At 35.8% G+C, this 19,622-nt stretch overlaps 1 protein-coding gene across 4 annotated transcripts in view; it reads right to left on the bottom strand.

The window, feature by feature from the left end:
- Positions 1-19,622, bottom strand: part of LOC113078382 (cGMP-dependent 3',5'-cyclic phosphodiesterase-like) — an 83,352-nt gene that overhangs the window by 59,109 nt on the left and 4,621 nt on the right. For 2 of the 4 annotated variants that reach the window (XM_026250710.1, XM_026250709.1), the window contains exons 2-3: positions 19,527-19,584; positions 17,153-17,233 (exon numbers count right to left, since the gene is read on the bottom strand). In XM_026250710.1, the coding sequence (XP_026106495.1) occupies positions 17,153-17,200 (48 nt within the window). In that variant the 5' untranslated portion in view covers positions 17,201-17,233; positions 19,527-19,584. The remainder of the gene's footprint in view (positions 1-17,152; positions 17,234-19,526; positions 19,585-19,622) is intronic. The other 2 variants (XM_026250708.1, XM_026250707.1) reach the window with 1 other exon arrangement.

The raw sequence follows: 19,622 nt of genomic DNA, 5'->3' as shown, positions 1-19,622 counted from the left end.
AAAATGTACTTCAATAATCTTAGATTTTTTAAACATTTTATTTACAGTAAAACAGTGTAAAGGAGCCTCATTTACTGGTTAGTAGGTTTAAATCGTTTAGTCAGCACATTTAAGCAGAACTATTAAACAGAACTATTAAATCTCTCAGTATTTAAGTGGTCTTGAATATTTGTTGTGGTATTTGGTAGTATGGTCATTTTTTTAAAGTTTGAATTAGTATTTGTAAATTTCTATGTTTAATTGGCATTTTGTTAATTTTAATTGGTATTTGCCATTTTGTAAGATTTAATTTGCATTTGCAGTTTTAGTAAGTTTTAATTGTTATTTGCAATTTTCGTAAGTTTTAATTGGTATTTGCAATTTTTGTAAGTTTTAATAGGCATTTGCAATTTTAGTAAGTTTTAAGTGTTATTTGCAATTTTCATAAGTTTTAATTGTTATTTGCAATTTTCGTAAGTTTTAATTGGCATTTGCACTTTTGGAAGTTTTAATTGTGATTAGCAGTTTTTTAAGTTTTAATAGTTATGTGCAATTTTGTAAATTTTTATTGGTATTTGCAATTTTTGTAAGTTTTAATTGGCATTTGCAATTTTCGTAAGTTTTAACTGGTATTTACAATTTTTGTATGTTATAATTGGTATTTGCAATTTTGTAAGATTTAATTGGCATTTGCAATTTTCGTAAGTTTTAATTTGCATTTGCAATTTTAGTAAGTTTTAATTGTTATTTGCAATTTTCATAAGTTTTAATTGTTATTTGCAATTTTCGTAAGTTTTAATTGGCATTTGCACTTTTGGAAGTTTTAATTGTGATTAGCAATTTTTTAAGTTTTAATAGTTATGTGCAATTTTGTAAATTTGTATTGGTATTTGCAATTTTTGTAAGTTTTAATTGGCATTTGCAATTTTCGTAAGTTTTAATTGTTATTAGCAATTTTTGTAAGTTTTAATCGGCATTTGCAATTTTCGTAAGTTTTAACTGGTATTTACAATTTTTGTATGTTATAATTGGTATTTGCAATTTTGTAAGATTTAATTGGCATTTGCAATTTTCGTAAGTTTTAATTTGCATTTGCAATTTTAGTAAGTTTTAATTGTTATTTGCAATTTTCATAAGTTTTAATTGTTATTTGCAACTTTCGTAAGTTTTAATTGGCATTTGCACTTTTGGAAGTTTTAATTGTGATTAGCAATTTTTTAAGTTTTAATAGTTATGTGCAATTTTGTAAATTTGTATTGGTATTTGCAATTTTTGTAAGTTTTAATTGGCATTTGCAATTTTCGTAAGTTTTAATTGTTATTAGCAATTTTCGTAAGTTTTACTTGGCATTTGCAATTTTTTACGTTTTTATTGGAATTTGCAATTTTCGTAAGTTTTAATTGGCACTTGAAATTTTCGTATGTTTTAAGTGGCATTTTCGTACGTTTTAATTGCCATTTGCAATTTTTGTAAGTTTTAATGGTTATTTGAAATTGTGTACATTTTCATTGATATGAAAAAACTGCTGCACTGATAAAGATGCACATGAGTTTCACCAGAAGTCATCAGATAAACTGAATTACACTGATACTAACTTACTCGACTCGAGTGGCTCTGGTGAAATAGCAGAAGAGTGCATTTGGATCTTTGGAGGCGGTCGCCATGACAACAGCGTCATCAGCGTTCCTGTTATTGTCACACAGGTTGGTCTCATTGTCATCGGTCCATCTGCTGCTGTGAAATTCAGACGACCATAAAACATCTCCATCGTCTCTAAACTATTTCACAAGCTTCACACACCCTCAATACTTCTCCTGCTTTCCTGTGTTTGTCTACAAAATGGTCCAACAGTCCAGATGGAAAACATGCTGAGAGAGAGTGTGTGTGTGTGTGTGTGTGTGTGTGTGTGTGTGTGTGTGTGTGTGTGTGTGTGTGAATTCACTGCTCATTGACTAGTGTTTGTGTGAAATCCTCTGATAAAAATCACAATTAACACACCCGAGAAAGAGAGAGATGTTGAAATTATAACAGGTAAACAGAAATGGAAGATTATTACACATATAAATGTAGTTAAAAGGTATTTTGTCTTGTTTTCAAGGAACAATAAACATAAATACAATAAAAACTAGATATATAAGCAACAAGGAAGAAATTACAGCTTGTTTTCAGAGAATATTTCTTAAATAAAAGTAGATTGTATTTTATTTTGTACAATGCAAATTTCCTATGTAATGTTTGCCAAACATTTTTCTTAAAATATCCTTAAATCAAGATACATTTATGCAATATTACTGCTGTTATTAAGTCTTGTTTTATAAAATAAATAAATAAATAAATTAGAAACTCCAATGCCAATGGGACAGAAAAATCAACTTATGTCAAAGAGAAAGTTGTATTTCTTCTTTCCCCACCGACCGATATTTGTTATTTAAAAGAAAAAAGTAATAAAAAAAAAATGTTATTAAAAAAAAAAAAATTTATATATTTGGTAATTTTGTAATCTTAATTTCAGCATGTTTAGATATTTGATCTGGAAAACAAGCACAAAAAGTAATATAATCAAGATAGAAATCAACTTGTTTTGAGAGAATATATCTTGAATCAAAGTAGAGTTTTTGTTTTATTATACATCATAGAATTTTTAAATTGTGCTTCTACTTTAATTCAGTCCTTCTACTTTAAAATGTCACATTTATTTCAGTGTGTTACTTGCTGGAAGTAAATTCTACATCAAATTTTCAAATTAAACAATTTAATATATATGTACAACTTAAGAGATATTTATGCTAAAAGAAAAAAACAACAAAGAAAACCCTGTCAATGGAGCTTATTTAACGAATCAACTACAATCAGATGAATATTTAATGGAATTTTCAGGTATTTGTGTCTTGAGGATGTTTTTATCTGGAGAAGAAGAGGAAGACTTCATGAAGCCGTGTGTTGCTTCTCACACAGCAGGAGTTTGATTCGTTCTGACTGTTTGTGTTTGCAGAGGTAAAACCAGTTTAATTTCTCATCTCAGTAACAGTTTCTGAGTTCTGCTGTCATCTCCTGTTGAGCATTTATTTCTCTGGGAGAACCACAGCACTCTTATTCACCTCACACACACACACACACACACACACACACACACACACACACACGCACACACAGGGCCGTTTCTAGTCAATTTGATGCCCTCTGCAAAATCCCTATTTGCGCTCCCCCGTATTATACATATATATATATATATATATATATATATATATATATATATATATATATATATATATATATATATATATATATATATATATATATATAATTACATTTGGATACATGTTTAGATATGACCAATGGCTAATTTTTGCATTCATCTATTTTATGTTCAATTTTTTGTTGTTGTTGCTTGAAACATTGATTTAAAGTGTCAGTTATTGCATTATCATTTCAGTTAACCCTATAAAACCTTTGTTACCCCAAACTACATATAAAAGCCTGACCAGTGGCATAAAAGTAATTAATGCAGCTTAATCCTTTGCTACTCATTAACGCGTGCACTTCCCCTTTAAATAACGTGATGCTCTGCCCTTATCTGAAAGATGCTGCTTTCATTAAGTGCTGTTAGAACTGATTTAATGGATTTCAACGCCTCTGAAAGGATGCATTAAACTCGACAAAATGTTTTTATAAAGGATGTACTGATCTCACGAATTAGTGAATTTTACTATACCAATATTTTTGTTTGGCTCTCAAAGTTTATATGGGAATAATGAAGGACTCACTGATCCTTTAACAATGCACTGGTGCAAAAACACTCGTCATTTGGACAAATCTCGGAAATGACTTATCAACTGCCTCAAATAATGTCTAAACCAAATACTGATTTGGTGCCCTTTATTTACTGTACCAGTATTTTTAATTGGCATTTTAACTATGCATGTCAAAAAAAAAAGCACTGACAGAACCAATTGATCCAATGCCGTTTATGAGCGCTCCAAATGCTAATCATTGTTGATTTCCGTTATTAAATATTGAATTATTTTATTAAACATGTACAAGATTCACTCACATATGGCATGCTAGTTCATAGATGCCAGCTCTAACCACACACACACACACACACACACACACACACACACACTCCATCCGTTCCCTCTGAGGGGGGCAACGCTGCCGTCTCTACGGTAACGATGTGGCTAGATGGTTGCCACGGCGACCGCGGCAGCGATGGCATGAGTCATAAAGAGAGACAAATTTTAAAACACTTTAAAAAAATAAAATTAAAACAGCACAGAAAAGCCTTTTAATCTGGCCAGTGTCTATAAAAGCAGTCTGTTTATGTGAGTGGAAGCATCCGGAGAGCGGTGACATTTTCACCGGTGATTTAGAGCTCGCCCTCCATTATCACCCGCCGGATAAAACCTGCCCTGTTACCGCTGTTTATTCCTCGTCTGTACAAAAAATAAATAAGAGGAGAGAAAGAGAGTGAGTTCTCTGCGTCATCTTTTATTCGCCGGGTCTCGAAGAGGGCAAAATACCGGAAGAACAAGAACAAAACGAGCAGAAAAACACACGACTGACTCATCAGACTGAAAGAAAGAACGATAAAAAGAGAAAAAAACAAGAGTAAAAGAAAGAAAGGTAGTGAGTGTTCAAAGGTTGTTACAGACTCAATCAGAAAAGGCTGGAGGTAAAGGACTTCATTACCCAGAACCTCCGGCAAAATTGGAAGAGTTAAATCAGGACCCAGTTTTAGCTGCCCTTTAACCCGCCTGACATAAACATGAGCGCCGACCTCCATCTAACCTCACATCTAAGCTTTCATTTAAAATGTAACTTCAATGTCACTTTCTAAATGAAACTATCAATTTCTCTCAAACATTTTTTATTGAAAAAACGTGTCAACCAAACTTAGCACCATCTTAACAAGCACCACTAAGTGCATTTCAGAAACGCACGATATTTCGAGAGTTCAGCGTCTACGGTTTCGTTTTAAACGGCAGAATGATTTTGTGTAAGAGACAGAGAGGAAATTAAGATCCAGTGAAGCATTCCTGCACATGCATTTGACATTTTTCTTCATTCAGAAACACACGTATGGATTTCTTCACTGATGACAAAGCCAATGAACTAAAAAATCTAATTAATTAAATGAAGGCATCTCCGCTAACACATGGATCAATGTCATCATACCAACTGATTGCATTTACGGATGGAGCTGGTAATTAAAGCATCGTCTCCGTGTGGAGTTCTGGGCCTGGTTGCATGAAAGCCCTTAACCTAAGAAATCCCTTAGTTATGAGGTTAAGGGAACTCTTAGTGAAACTTGGGTTGTAATAAAAAAACCTAAGGGTCAATTAGTGTTCCCTTAAGTGTTGATACAAAGTCCTTAGTAACAATTTCACCTTAATATTTAAGAGAGCAAAACAGCCATCTTAAACTCAAATGCAATGGCTGATTTTAGGTTAATTGAAGGGGAGATTTTAACGATTGAAAATCGGCACGATTTAAATCATCATTTTGATACATGATTACTGAGAGAGCTTCAGTTTTACTGTCAGTAAATCCTTCGTCTCTACACAGTCCAGCTTCATGTTTTTTTGTTTTCTGTGCTCTTTGTATATATTAGTACAACTGTGATTGTTTCGTTATGTTCTGTTTATTGCGAGATGTACACTGTAAAAAATTATAGTGAATTTAACGGTAAAAGACTGTAAAAATGCTACAGTCAAAACCTGTTAAATGGTTAACAGTAAGTACCCTTATTATACAGTATATATGGTTAAAAAAAACTGTATTGAACATTACATGTCATTTTATGGTAGTATACCGTTTTTGGAATGAAAAAAAGTTTGTAATAACCGTTAATTGACATTCCCAGAATTTATATATATGACCCAGAATATATATATGACTATGTTTCTTCTTACTTTTTTTGCATTTAGATTGTATCTTAAAAAAGTTACTGTGATTTTAACGGTAAATTTATTTCGAAAATGCTACAGTACAAACCTGTTAAATGGTTAACGGAATATTAAGTTGGTATATTAACATTACATCAGTTAAATTACGGTATTAAACTGTACATTTAAAGTAAAACTGTTAAACCTACAATGGTGTTACTGTATTTTTTTACGGTATAATTCAACCATTAGTATTTTTACAGTATATTTTACAGATTTTTTACAGTATACATCTAATGTTGTTAAATTAATACTTATTGTGTGTGTCACCATATCAAATGTAAGTTAAAACCATAAAACCTAAAATGTTGCTGCCATATTTTTTTTTTACAGTAAAATTATGGCAAACACAGCTGCCAGATTTTATCGTAAATTTTACGTTTTTTTATTTTTTAAGTTTTTTTTTGTTAAGTTTTTTTTTTTTTTTTTGCCGTATGTTGCCAGAAAATACATTGAAAACTTATTATAAACACTTAAGGATGACAGTTAAGAACTTTTGTTACAACACTCTTAATGAAATCCCTTGCCTCATGGAATTTTTCCCCTTTAGGGATGTGTTTAAGTTAAAATACTTACAGACTTTTATGCAACCAGGCACTGATCATCAGAGAGACGCAGCTGTTTCCCAGAGAACTTCAGGAGGAGCTCACACAACCACTGCGCATTCAGCTCAAACACACTTCACTTTTATACTGCTGATTCTCTCTAAATTTAGTTTTTTGTGGGTCGACACCTCAAAGACTGCCAGAGAGGCAAAAATGCTGCCATGCAGCAACACACACAGACAAACTGAAATGATATCGCTTAAAATTCTCCGCTGAAAGCAATTAGATCAACCGCAGAGCAACCACAGCACACCAGCATCAGGGCCACATCATAAAAACCACATCATAATTCCTACAGAAATCTAGTTTTGGTCTCAGATGTTTCTCTTTAAGTTATTCTAAATTGAGTCAATAGCTGTCAGTAAGAGCACAGAGCTATAAAATGAACATGAAGCAGTCTGATCAGAGGAGAATTCAATGTTCCTACTAAATGCTCTGACTTCTAACGTATGCTTTCAGAGTACAAGAGCACATTTTTCCTCAAATACATTGACATTTGAGGAAAATACCAAGAGAAACACCTCCGTAATCTCTAGTCTCTCAAACATGTTTCACGTCTCAAACCATGCTGTCAAAACAAGTCTGCATTCAGAACTTAGAGATCTCAGGGTTAATAAGAAATGCATTAATCAGTGAAGATATGCTCTAACATACACACATTTCCAGAACAGAAATGCATTAATCCAGGTTCAAAATTTGTGTTTTATTTTGTTGACGCATTAGTGTAAAATGTTTTTATAGAGGGGATACGGGATTTCTATTTTTATCACTCTGTAAATGGGGAAATACTCTCTCTGGACAAACTATAATAATTTTCTATATGCTTTAATATCTAAATATATAAATATATATATATATATATAAATGCTGTCAACTGAACTGAACTTTTACTGAACTGATTATTCCTTTAAATCTCAAAAGTGTTGAGAAACATCTCAATAACAATATTCATCTTTGAGAATAAAACAACTCGCTCTCACACACACACACACACACACTCTCTCTCTCTCTCTCTCTCACACACACACACACACACACACACACACAGTGTGACTAAAGTAACCGCAGCTCGCAGGGTTTGAAACATGAAACCTCTCGCTGAAACACACACATCCTTTTATAACCTCCATCTAGCGATAATTAAACTGAGAAACAGAGAATGGGTGTAATAAAAAGAGCCTCATCTACATTAGCAGAGGGGTTCACAGTTACATGACAACTAATTCAATCTGAGCCCTCGCTCAGGTGTGTGTGTGTGTGTGTGTGTGAGAGAGAGAGAGAGACAGAGAAAGAGAGAGAGCGAGTGTGTGTGTGTGTGTGTGTGAGAGAGAGAGAGAGACAGAGAAAGAGAGAGAGCGAGTGTGTGTGTGTGTGTGTGTGTGAGAGAGAGAGAGAGAGAGAGAGAGAGAAAGAGAGTGTGTGTGTGTGTGTGTGAGAGAGAGAGAGAGAGAAAGAGAGAGAGCGAGTGTGTGTGTGTGTGTGAGAGAGAGAGAGAGAAAGAGAGAGAAACAGGTGGGTGTGTATCGACTTATCTTTTCCCTCTTTTATAACAACTAATCTGAAATACACACACAAGTACACACACACACACACACACACTTACTCCCAGTTATTGACCTTCCAGTGTTCAGTTTTACATAATTATGGTCTATAATGGTCAGAGACTCCACTGAGGTTCGGTGAAAGAGCAATCCATTAATCAAACACACACACACACACACACACTACAGCTACAGTCTGTCTCATAGCCAGGGTTTTAAAAGGCAACTAAAACTAAACTATAAATAAAAAATAATTATGAAAAAGAAAAAAAAGAAACTTTTTATAAACATTAACTGAAATAACCATAATATTAACCTAGAGAGAGAGAGAGAGAGAGTTCCTTAATTAACTAAATTAGTAAAACTATATTAAAAACTATACAATCCTAAAATAAGACGGCTAGTTCTTCCAGTTTTATATCATCATGGTATGGTCTTTACACTGCTGTGACATCATCACACATCATCCAGGCGTACACGAGGAGAACCGATGCTGTCCTGAGTCAGACACGAGCAGACGATGGAGGAGATCGTGAAGCAGGGAACAGACATTATTAAAGTCCAGGCCCTGAGCGAGACCAGGATTCAAACCTCTCATTAGAGCATGAACACACAAAACTAGCAAACTTAGTCACACATCATTTCACACACAACAAGCGGTCAACGGGTTCGTTATCACCAGAATCTGTAATGAGGAGTTTGGAATAGAGGAAGCAGCATTCAAGTAGACTATATATACTGTATACATATATATATATAGACACATTCTTTTTACAATTTACAAAAGTTAAGTAACTAGTAAACATGATGAAGTCTGTGTATTAATATAGGTGACATTTCAAATATCTGTCAACATTTACATTTATGCATTTGGTAGAGACTGTCCAAAGTGACTTATATTGCATCAAATATATATTTATGTATATTTAAAAGCTCATGCATTCTTTTGGATCCAACTGAACTGAACTCCAAAATGTTCAAACAAATCAACATTCAAAGCGTATTTCTAAATAAAAATTACAGAAATGAAGTTTCACTGTGGACAGATCTGCCAGGATGAAAGAAAGGAATAAAATGCATTTAAATGGATATCTCCTCTTTACAGAGAAGCATTGAAACAAACCCATGTCTCAGTAAAGATGAGGCCTGTGTGATCACACTCATTACCCAATCAATTCAGATTCGAATTCAGATTACACTCCTGCAGTTAATTCACATTCACACTGAGCTCATAAAGAGTGAACCTGCACTTCAGATCAGCATCAGACACAGACGGAGCTTCTAATGCAATCATGGAGCTCAAACATCTTCCTCCCTCATGCATAATTAATTCGCCTGATCGTTAAGCCATTAATGAGGACTGGTGCACATTTATGTGAATCACAGAGACTCTAGTTTTTAAGATTTAAAAAATCACATTTCCTATTCAGCAGATCACTGATTATAATACTAAATCGTTTGAAAATTATGTATGATAAGCAGCATAAATTGTTTTTAATGCCAGTTAAGCATATTTATTCTGTACTTTTGATCTGATACTCTACTTTTGAGTATTAGTTTTTCATTCTCGATGATGGTTCTTGTTATATTTTAAAAGTGCATTGATTAAAGGACCTAAAACTATCATGATGTAGCAACAAATAAAACATTTGTACAAACATTATTACAATACTTTTCCAGCTTGATTTTTTATGAAAAAAAAAGTTAATGTGGAAAATAATAATTTGAATGGTTTAAAAACAGATATATTTTCTATATACATTCCCCTTTGCTTTCTATTATAACGTGAGTTGGTCTTATTATTGATGAGTTTGTGATTTCCAGCAAGTTGTAAATGTCTCTCTCTCTCAGACACACACACACACACACACACACACACAGCTGTACCCGCAGTGACAGACACAAGAAGTCATGTAACTGGATTTCACTGTGCTCCTTCACGCTGCGTTAAAGAGTGCTGTACGGATCCACTGCCGAGAGAAACAGAGCCAAAGGGGAAAGGAGTAAAAATACACACACACACACACACACATACAGAGAGAGAGAAACGTTCACAGCAGCATTAATCGCTGGTCTATGAAAGAAGCTCCATTGAGCAGCTCATTGCCGGAGGTTCAACACAACAGATACTTTTCTACTGATGATACACTGACTATAGAAACACACACACACACACACACACAGAGAGAGAGAGAGAGAGATAAACGATAGGGCAGAGCGAATGAGTTTGTGTCCCTGTAGATATCAGATGACATAATCATCCCTCTTTTAATAACCTATTTCCCCTTAAACTCTTTCCATCTCTCCAGTTTCTTCTATCTTTCTCCTGGTCTTTCTTGTATGTGTGTGTGTGTGTGTGTGTGTGTGTGTGTGTGTGTGTGTGTGTGTGCGTTAACTAAAATGTGGTAACACTTTAGAATAAGGTTCCATTAGCTGTTAGTTTACTAATTTAGTTAACATAAACTAAGCAAGAACAATCCTTCCACAGCATTTATTAATCTTAGTTAATGTTAATTTCAACATTTACTAATGCATTATTCAAATAAAAAGTTAGTTTAATTAAATTAGTTAATGCACTGTGCATTAGCATGAACTAACAATGAATAACTGTATTTATTATAATTTAAGTAAATTCCGCACAAAACCTTTTCAGTTCAGTATCACATGCATTACAGCCCAGTTCTGCTCGCTGAGGTACACCTGTATCTCAGAATCAGAACAGCTCATTTGACAGTAACACACACACACACACACGCACACACACACTCACACACACACACATACGCATGCTGTGAAATGCTACATTAAGTGTCATACTCGAGCTACTGAGGCTGTGTAAAGCCAAGGTGATTACTTTCTGCTAATGTATTTTAGCGATGCATAAATCTCAGTGGAAGATACAGACAGATTCTTTAATGAGCCGCTGAACCCTACACCATTTAAACTACATCTGTTAACAGCATTTATATGAGAGAGAGAGAGAGAGAGAGAGAGAGAGAGACACTGGGCTACACTTTATTTCCATAGTCCACTTCAGGCATTCTACTAACTATAAGTAACTTTGCAACTACATGTCAGATAAATCCCCTTAATTTGCAACTACAGGTCTACTAACTCTCAGAGAAGACGGTTAAGTTAGGTTTAAATACACTCCATTAATATGACAAGCTGCAGCTCAAAATACATATTAAATAAAAAATAGTGCATTATGATGGAGTTTGTAGCGTAATTGTATAAACCGGTGCATCTACACGCAGCGGCTTCTCTCTCTCCTGTCAGTACGCTGTTTTTGTGTTCTTTGTCTTGTGAGTCACGATATATTTTGATGTCTTCTTCACGTCTATCTGTCTTTAAGCGCACAAACAGTCGTGAGTTTCTGCTCGATGTCAGCAGAACCACATTTTTAGGGCCCTATCATACACCAAGTGCAATGCGACGAAAGGCGCAGCTCAAGTGTGTTTGTTGGTTTTCCCGTCCAGCGCCACGTCGTTTAATTAGCAAATGGCATGCTGGTCTAAAAAAGAAGTGTGTTCAGGCGCATTACTGATGCTGAAGGAGCTGAAAATAGACTGTGCCATAGACCAACTCAAACCTGGTCTAAAATGTTTTTGTTATTTAAAGGGCACGTTGGTAGAAAATGCACCTCTGGGCAGGTCCATAGTGCGTAGCCTTTGCTTATTACACACAGGGATGCACATCACACAAACATGACAAATATTAAAAACAAAAGGATTGCATGTATAAAAAAAATTATTGTGTAGGCTACATAAATATAAAAATGTTATGATGAATACTCATTAGGCTACCTATTTGCAATTCAGCCTATTACTACTTATAATGATAAATGAAATTCAACTTCATCCAACGCCTCCTTCACCTCGGGAACCGAAGACCTCATGCTCTGCAAACACTGCTCACCCCTGGTGAAGTTTATGATTATTAATTGCCGGCCGTTCTATCTACCGAGGGAATACACAGCCATACTGCTTGTTGCTGTATACATCCCTCCCAGCTCCAACAACAGCAACAGGAGTGAGGCACTTAATGAACTGCACCTGCACATCATTGAGCAGCAGACAGCCCACCCCGATGCTTTTCTCATCATAGCTGGGGATTTCAACCATGCAGACTTAAACATTGTGTTCCCAAAAATACACCAACACATAGGCTTTCCTACAAAGGGTAACAACACTGTGGACTGTGTTTACACCACCAAGAGAGGAGCTTACCAGGCCCATCCCCTCCCCTACCTTGGTGCCTCAGATTACATCATTGTCATGTGTCACCAAACTAAGTTGCCAAACCAGTTCACAAACAAACAAACCAGTTGTTTGGGTCGTCACACCATCAAACTGAACACTGGGGTCCCCCAAGGATGTGTGCTGAGCCCACTCCTCTTCACTCTACTGACCCACGAATGCACACAATTTAGTTTATTTCAGTTACTGTTTATTATTTAAATTAACAAAAGTGTTTTGTGGCTTCAGTTTTACGTCACTTTGGATAAAGCATCTGACAAAAATGTACGCTTGCAAATTATTTGAAGGATTTGTTCTGCTTTCCAGTCTGAGATTGTGATTTCAGATTTTCCACTTTCTGATGACGTTAAATCCGGTCCGGGGGGACGATCAATTACAAATCCTTAGCACAATGAGCCGGATGAATCCTCAGATGAGTCGAGTGCGTCAGATTCATCAGCACATCGTGACTCAAGAACTCGGGTATGAAAGTCCAGTAATTGGCTCAGAGGATGAGGGCCATTGAAGGGTCACATTGACTACAAATCCCATGAGGCCGTGCGTTTCTGGGTCAGGTATCTTCATTAGCAAGAAACCAGACATGAGTAATCAATCAAATATAAGTAGAGTGGAACAGATGAGAGCAAATCTATCTATCTATCTATCTATCTATCTATCTATCTATCTATCTATCTATCTATCTATCTATCTATCTATCTATCTATCTAACCCATTATCTCCTGCCTTAGAAACTTAGAAAGAGACTTCACAGGAACTTCAGGGTCACTGATGGTTTTTCTGATTCAGAAAATAAAACTGTTTCTGACTTCAAATGTACGCCTTTTAAAAATATATGCAGTCATTCCCTTGAAATCAGTTTGAGTCATTTTGAAAGCTCTTCACCTCGACTCGTGCTTTTCTTTCAGCTCTGAATGTAGGGTTGATTAAGAGCGTTCTGTCGAAGCCCTCGCTCTATTAATGAAGAACCAGATTTCAAAAGCTGCTTTTTCCTTGAGTTTCTTTCTTCATTTATAAAAAGTGAAAATACAAGAAAATCAATGACTCACACTCACATAACACTAACACTAAGAAGGTTTTTTAGTTCAAAGAGATGAAGTAATAAACAGAGAATTTTTTAGATTAATAAATTTGAGAAATATTAACTAGTCTAATAATGAAAAGACTAGAGAAGAATTAAATATATCTTATATATAGAATAATGATATATAAAGTATTTAATGCATTACAAATGTATCCCTTATAAAATGTCAAAATGCATCATAAATCATAGATTAATTAATAAATATCTTCATATATCACATTCATGATTTATTTAGTACATATATATATATATATATATATATATATATATATATATATATATATATATAGAACACAAGAAGAAATAGAACTATCAAATTTTTAATTATTTAAATCAAAACATTACTTTTATTATGCATAAAATATATGCATTAATAAATCTGAAAATATGTTTTTGTTCTCCATATGGGACTTCAAGAAATTTGGTATCAAAAAATTACACATGAATATATATTTTAACTGCAGGTTTAATTAATCAGGAGAACGTATGACTGACTAAAATTCATTAAGGATCATAATTCATTATGCATATAAAAGCTTCAAGCATTTGAGGAAACATCAGATTTATAGCGGGCATTCATCATTTATGCGCTACTAATCAGTGTTTTCTGCTGGTGCACATTAAAAAATCTAATTATTTTAGGAACAAAGAGCAGTTGAACTAATTAACGTTAAAAATGTAACAGACATCATTAATCTAAAATGAAGAATGAGTTGCGCCTGTTGAATTTGCTGTGTGCTTTATTTGTCTGATTTAAACAGTGTTGAGTTTGTAAAAGCAGTCGTGAAGAAACGCTGCTAAATTGAGCACAAAAATGATGCTGTTGATTTAGAGTTCAATACAAATAAATAAACGGCCGACCTAAAGAAATGAGAAACGATGATGGTGTTCACAGGAATAATCATTTGTAGAATTCATCTATAAATAAACAGATCTGTGAAGTGATTAAGAGTGAATCAGAAACAAAATCATTGGTTTTGTGAAACTGCTTAGAGATTTGCAGGTAGTCGGAGTAGATGTGTGTGTATATCACACACACACACACACACACACACACACACACACACTTTCTCTGATTGCATCTTTTATTTTGGCCTTCTCTAGTAAACTATACACATATTTAATATGTATAAATAAACAGATTATTGGAATAAATTTAACAAGATATATATATATATATATATATATTTTTTTTTTATTAAAAAAAATTAATTTAATTAAAAAAAAAATTTAATATAATTTTTTTTTTCTGTTCATTCTAGTGTTTCATGAAACATCTGCAACGTTTAACACACATCAAGTCATCTGACATTTCATCTTCACATCTCAGTGATGAAGAAAGTGAATCTCTCTGCTCTTATCCACGAGAGACGGAGTGTGTGTGTGTGTGTGTGTTTGTGTGTGTGTCACAGCTCTGTTTCCCTGGCACACAGAGAGCGCAGCAGATGGCACAGTGTGTGTGTGTGTGTGTGTGTGTGTCTGCGTGCTCAAGATCCGGAGTTGTGAAGACGCACAAGAGACACTAAAAGTGTCAAGAGTTTCAGAGAGATATTACACACACACACACACACACACATAAGAATCCAGACGTCAGAAGGTTGTGGGTTTGAATCCCAGACGGCCTGATTCATGAACAGATACAGAAATCAGCCACATTAATGCCAGTAAATGCCACTGAGGATCAGAAACCATCTGCTGAATAATCAGACAACAAGAGCTTGACCAAACACAGCCAACATCAATAACCCACTCATTTGATTAAATCATCCTCATGCCTGTGCACAGAGCTACGTGCCTCCACAAGCTGAACTTCAGCCCTGCACCGCAACAAATGCTTCTCCAAGCAGGATTTCTGTCTCGTTTTCCAATCGATACACCCTTAAAAACAAGATAACGTGTGCTCTTTGAGAATCTTTGTCTGTATGCACTCTCTGAAAAAAGTCACAATTTTGTTACACAAGTGAATTCTGTTTCAAGAACCTGTAGATATTTTAGAAAACAAGGCAAAGCTCCTGAATAAGAAAGCTGTTGTTTGCAGATGCAATACAGACTCAAAAGCATCTACAGGACAGCCTTTATGCACCAATTAAAAGTGTAATTAAGCAATGCATCCCGGTGACAGAGCAATAAGCCATAAAGGCAGTGTTACAGTGATTATATTACAGCTGGGAGGCGATGGAGGAGTTGATATGCAGATATGAATGCAACAGGGCTGAACGCACAGAGAGAGCGACAGAGCGTGCCGAATCTGCGTTTGTCATCAGCCAGAGAAAGACAGAATGAGGAAGAATAACAAGTTATTACATCCCGCAAGAGATACGGACGAAACCAGAGAGGATAGGAAGAACGAGCAGAAGGTGATGATGAAGAATATTTTCCACATCATCTGCTTCTCCTTCACAGTGTTTCAATTTCATCTCTCTCTCTCTCTCTCTCACGCATCCCTCTCTCTCTCTCTTTCATGCATCTCTCTCTCTCTCTCTCTCTCTCTCTCTCTGTATGATGTGTTTTGTGTTCAGAACAACAGTGGAAAGACTTGCATGAACATAGTCAACAATTACACACCTGACACACTCTCACTTACAAGATAAATCAACTACTATGCGAGAAGTGCAACTTTCTGTGTGTGTGTGTGTGTCAATCCATCATTGCAGCTGCTGTTTCTGGGTCATTAAAGATCCTCCTGCTCCTCACAGATGGACAGAAAAACAAAGTTGAGGAATGACCTGCTGCACCTGCTCATCCGGCCCACATGCTCATCTAATATGCTAATTATTCTGATTTGTGGTTGATTCTCAGTGTGTGTGTGTGTGTGTGTGTGTGTGTGTGTTTTACAGCCACTCATATGATTTCTCACTTTCCACATAAATATTGTGCAGCACAACTGTGTTCAACATTGATAATAATCAGAAATGTTTCTTGAGCAGTGAATCATCATATTATTCTGATTTCTGAAGATCATGTGACACTGAAGACTGGAGGAATGATGCTGAAAATACAGCGGAGCATCACAGAAATAAATTACACTTTAACACAGATTCACACAGAAAACAGCTGTTTTACATTAGAATAATATTTCACTATTTCTACTGTATTTTTGATCAAATAAATGCAGCAGAAATACTTTCTCACTCACATAAAGTGCTATACATACAGCAAATCTCAGCTTGATTGTTCATATAGTCTCAGAATGTAAACTATGTTATCATCCAGCTCTAATCTGCTAAAATATTATAAACATTGAGACTATGTGTGTTGTGAAAAGTGCTGTAGAAATCAATTTTACTTGACATGATCAATGCAGTGCCTGACACACACACACACACACACACACACACACACACACTCACAGACTGAATCAGTGTATTGATCACCACTGAACGACTGTGTGTGCATCTGTTCATCAGCAATCACATCACACACAATCTCTGAACTCAGAGATGACAGACGAGCAGAAAACAGAGGGAGAGAGAGACACTCGCTTTCATTAATGACATTTAAACAGAAATGCATTCATTATAAACGAAAGGCTTTCAGGGTCCAACTCTGATCTGATCTGTATGATAAATGCAGTTAATTGGCTCTTAACGAGGGGGCGGTCACAGTGGGCGGAGCCAGATCACACGCCATTAATGAGTTAATTAGAGAGACTTCTGATACAGGCATGGAAAACATGACACACATATGATCAAAGACACACACCACGAGTAAAACTACTGAAGCAAGTGTGTGTGTGTCGTACCTGAACTGCATCGCGGTGTGTGTCTCTAAGCTGTGCGTGCCGCTGCATTGGTTTCTCTGGCGCTCTGATACACACTCAGCGCTGTTAAACGAGAAGAACAGCGTGATGCAGAGAGAGAGAGAGAGAGAGAGAGAGAGAGAGAGAGAGACCTACTGCCAACACTGAACCAGAGTTAAGGACGAGAGACCAAACGAAGAGAGACCTCAGAGGACGCCTTCTTAAGCGCAGCTGTCACACACACACACACACACACACACACACACACACACACACACACAGACGGCTGACAGCAGCAGTTCTCATCTCATTCTCACTTTCTGTCTCTGTTAAGATGCAAATGCACCACGTGTGTGTGTGTGTGTGTGTGTGAGTGTGTGTGTGTGTGTGTGTGTGTGTGTGTGTGTGTGTGACAGTAGATTAACCTCTCATATTGTCTGGAGATTCAGGATGAGAGTCACATCTGACACCTTCTGAGAGGAAACACGGATCTATTATATCTGCCACACATTAACAATGTCTTATGTATATAATATTTTTGTTCAAAAATATAGAATATAGAATTTTGAAAAATTATTAGAATCTAAGTCATCTGTTTTCTGTGTGAATCTGTGTTAAAGTGTAATGTATTTCTGTGATGCTCCGCTGTATTTTCAGCATCATTCCTCCAGTCTCCAGTGTCACATGATCTTCAGAAATCAGAAAAATATGATGATTTACTGCTCAAGAAACATGAAGATTATTATCAGTGTTGAACACATAATGTTTTTGTGGAAACCATGATACATTTTATTTTTCCTATTTGATGTGTCTTTGATGAATTCAAGTATTTTTCAGTTCAAATATATACTGTATATATCCAGAATACCTGTCTCTGTCTCTACAGTATATCTGTCTGTCATTTCATCTTCTAATGGTCTCTTTTCATTCCTGATCTTTCATTCTCTCTCTCTCTCTCTCTCTCTGTCCTTCACCCTGTCGTCCTCCTCTCATCCTCTTCTCTTTCTCTGGGGTGATAAAATCCCTCCCTCGTTCTCTTCACGCTAAAACGAGCCTCTCAGACCGAGAGTGTTTAGATTGAATGAAGATCGACGTATGTTTGCGTTCGACCTGGAAACATCAGCATCACACACACACACACACACACACACACACACACGATGAGTAGACACGAAACACATCAGCTGTGATCTCATTCAGAGCTTAAAATGGGAAACACACACATATAATTACACCGTCTGCACAAACCCAGCGTGCAGAAGCTTGCATTCATCTGATCTTCTGCACGAATTAAAATAAGTTTTTAAAAGAAGCGTGTGTTCTACAGGTTACATCGTCTTTTAAGCTGATTGGCTGAATACCAGCACTGCCGAAACTGGTTGTCCTTCTTGTACACGCCTACAGCACACACACACACACACACACACACACACACACAGAGGCTCATTTCAACACGATGTGCGTGACTTTGTGTTTGTCTACGTGTGCTTATGAGATAACATCGGAAGTGTGCTGATATGAATCGAGCGCTGGTGAGGTCACACACACACACACACACACACACACACACACACGCTTATGATTTCCTCTGTAAATCATTCATCTGTTTTCTGACCATTATTCCTCATCTCTTTCCTTTTTTAAGAAAGAGAACAAGCTCTAATTCAAGCACAGATGTGAGATGCATAGAGATACGAGACAAAATCAAGAGAAACAAACACAGTCAGATACACACACACACACACACACACACACACACAGTCAGATACACACACACACACACACACAGTCAAACCAACGTCTCTTCAGACACCTTCAACAGTTCTCACATTAAATCACTGTTTATTGACCACAGTTTAGAAAATGGTAATAAAATATGAGAAGAGCTCAGAGTTAAACTGTCAGAACAAATTCATCTTGATATCTCTGATAGAACGGTGTGTAATGAATTCAGCTGAATAGCTGTCAGATGTTAAACTTAAGAACACAATTAGATAAAACCAGTTTACTGTCGCTCAAACAATCACCGAGCAATGCTTCATTCTGTTCAGTCTGTGGTGTGAAAAGATCACATCAGCAATTAACGAAAAACACTTGAGAAAGACAAAACACTTTTACTGGAAGTCCACTGTATGAAGAGTCTTTGGGTGTAATATGTCACAGTTTACTTTATTTTGCTTTACTCACTTACATTAATGAATTATAGTGTCCTGCACTCACTAGTAAAACAATACCAACAATTATAAATCAGCTGTCTGAAGTCTTTCTGGTTTGACTTTAGATAGATAGATAGATAGATAGACAGATAGATAGATAGATAGATAGATAGATAGATAGATAGATAGATAGATAGATAGATAGATAGATAGATAGATACCTGTAGGGAGGGCAGGGCAGGTGTGTCGTCTGCTCTCAGAAACACTTGCTGTCCGCGTCTGAAAAAGAAACCACAAGCATCAGAATCTGCAGCAGT

This window comes from Carassius auratus, unplaced genomic scaffold, assembly GCF_003368295.1.
Source record: "Carassius auratus strain Wakin unplaced genomic scaffold, ASM336829v1 scaf_tig00025653, whole genome shotgun sequence".
NCBI lineage: Eukaryota > Metazoa > Chordata > Actinopteri > Cypriniformes > Cyprinidae > Carassius > Carassius auratus.
The sequence above is the reverse complement of the archived record's forward strand: the minus strand, read 5'-3'. Positions and strand labels throughout refer to the sequence as shown.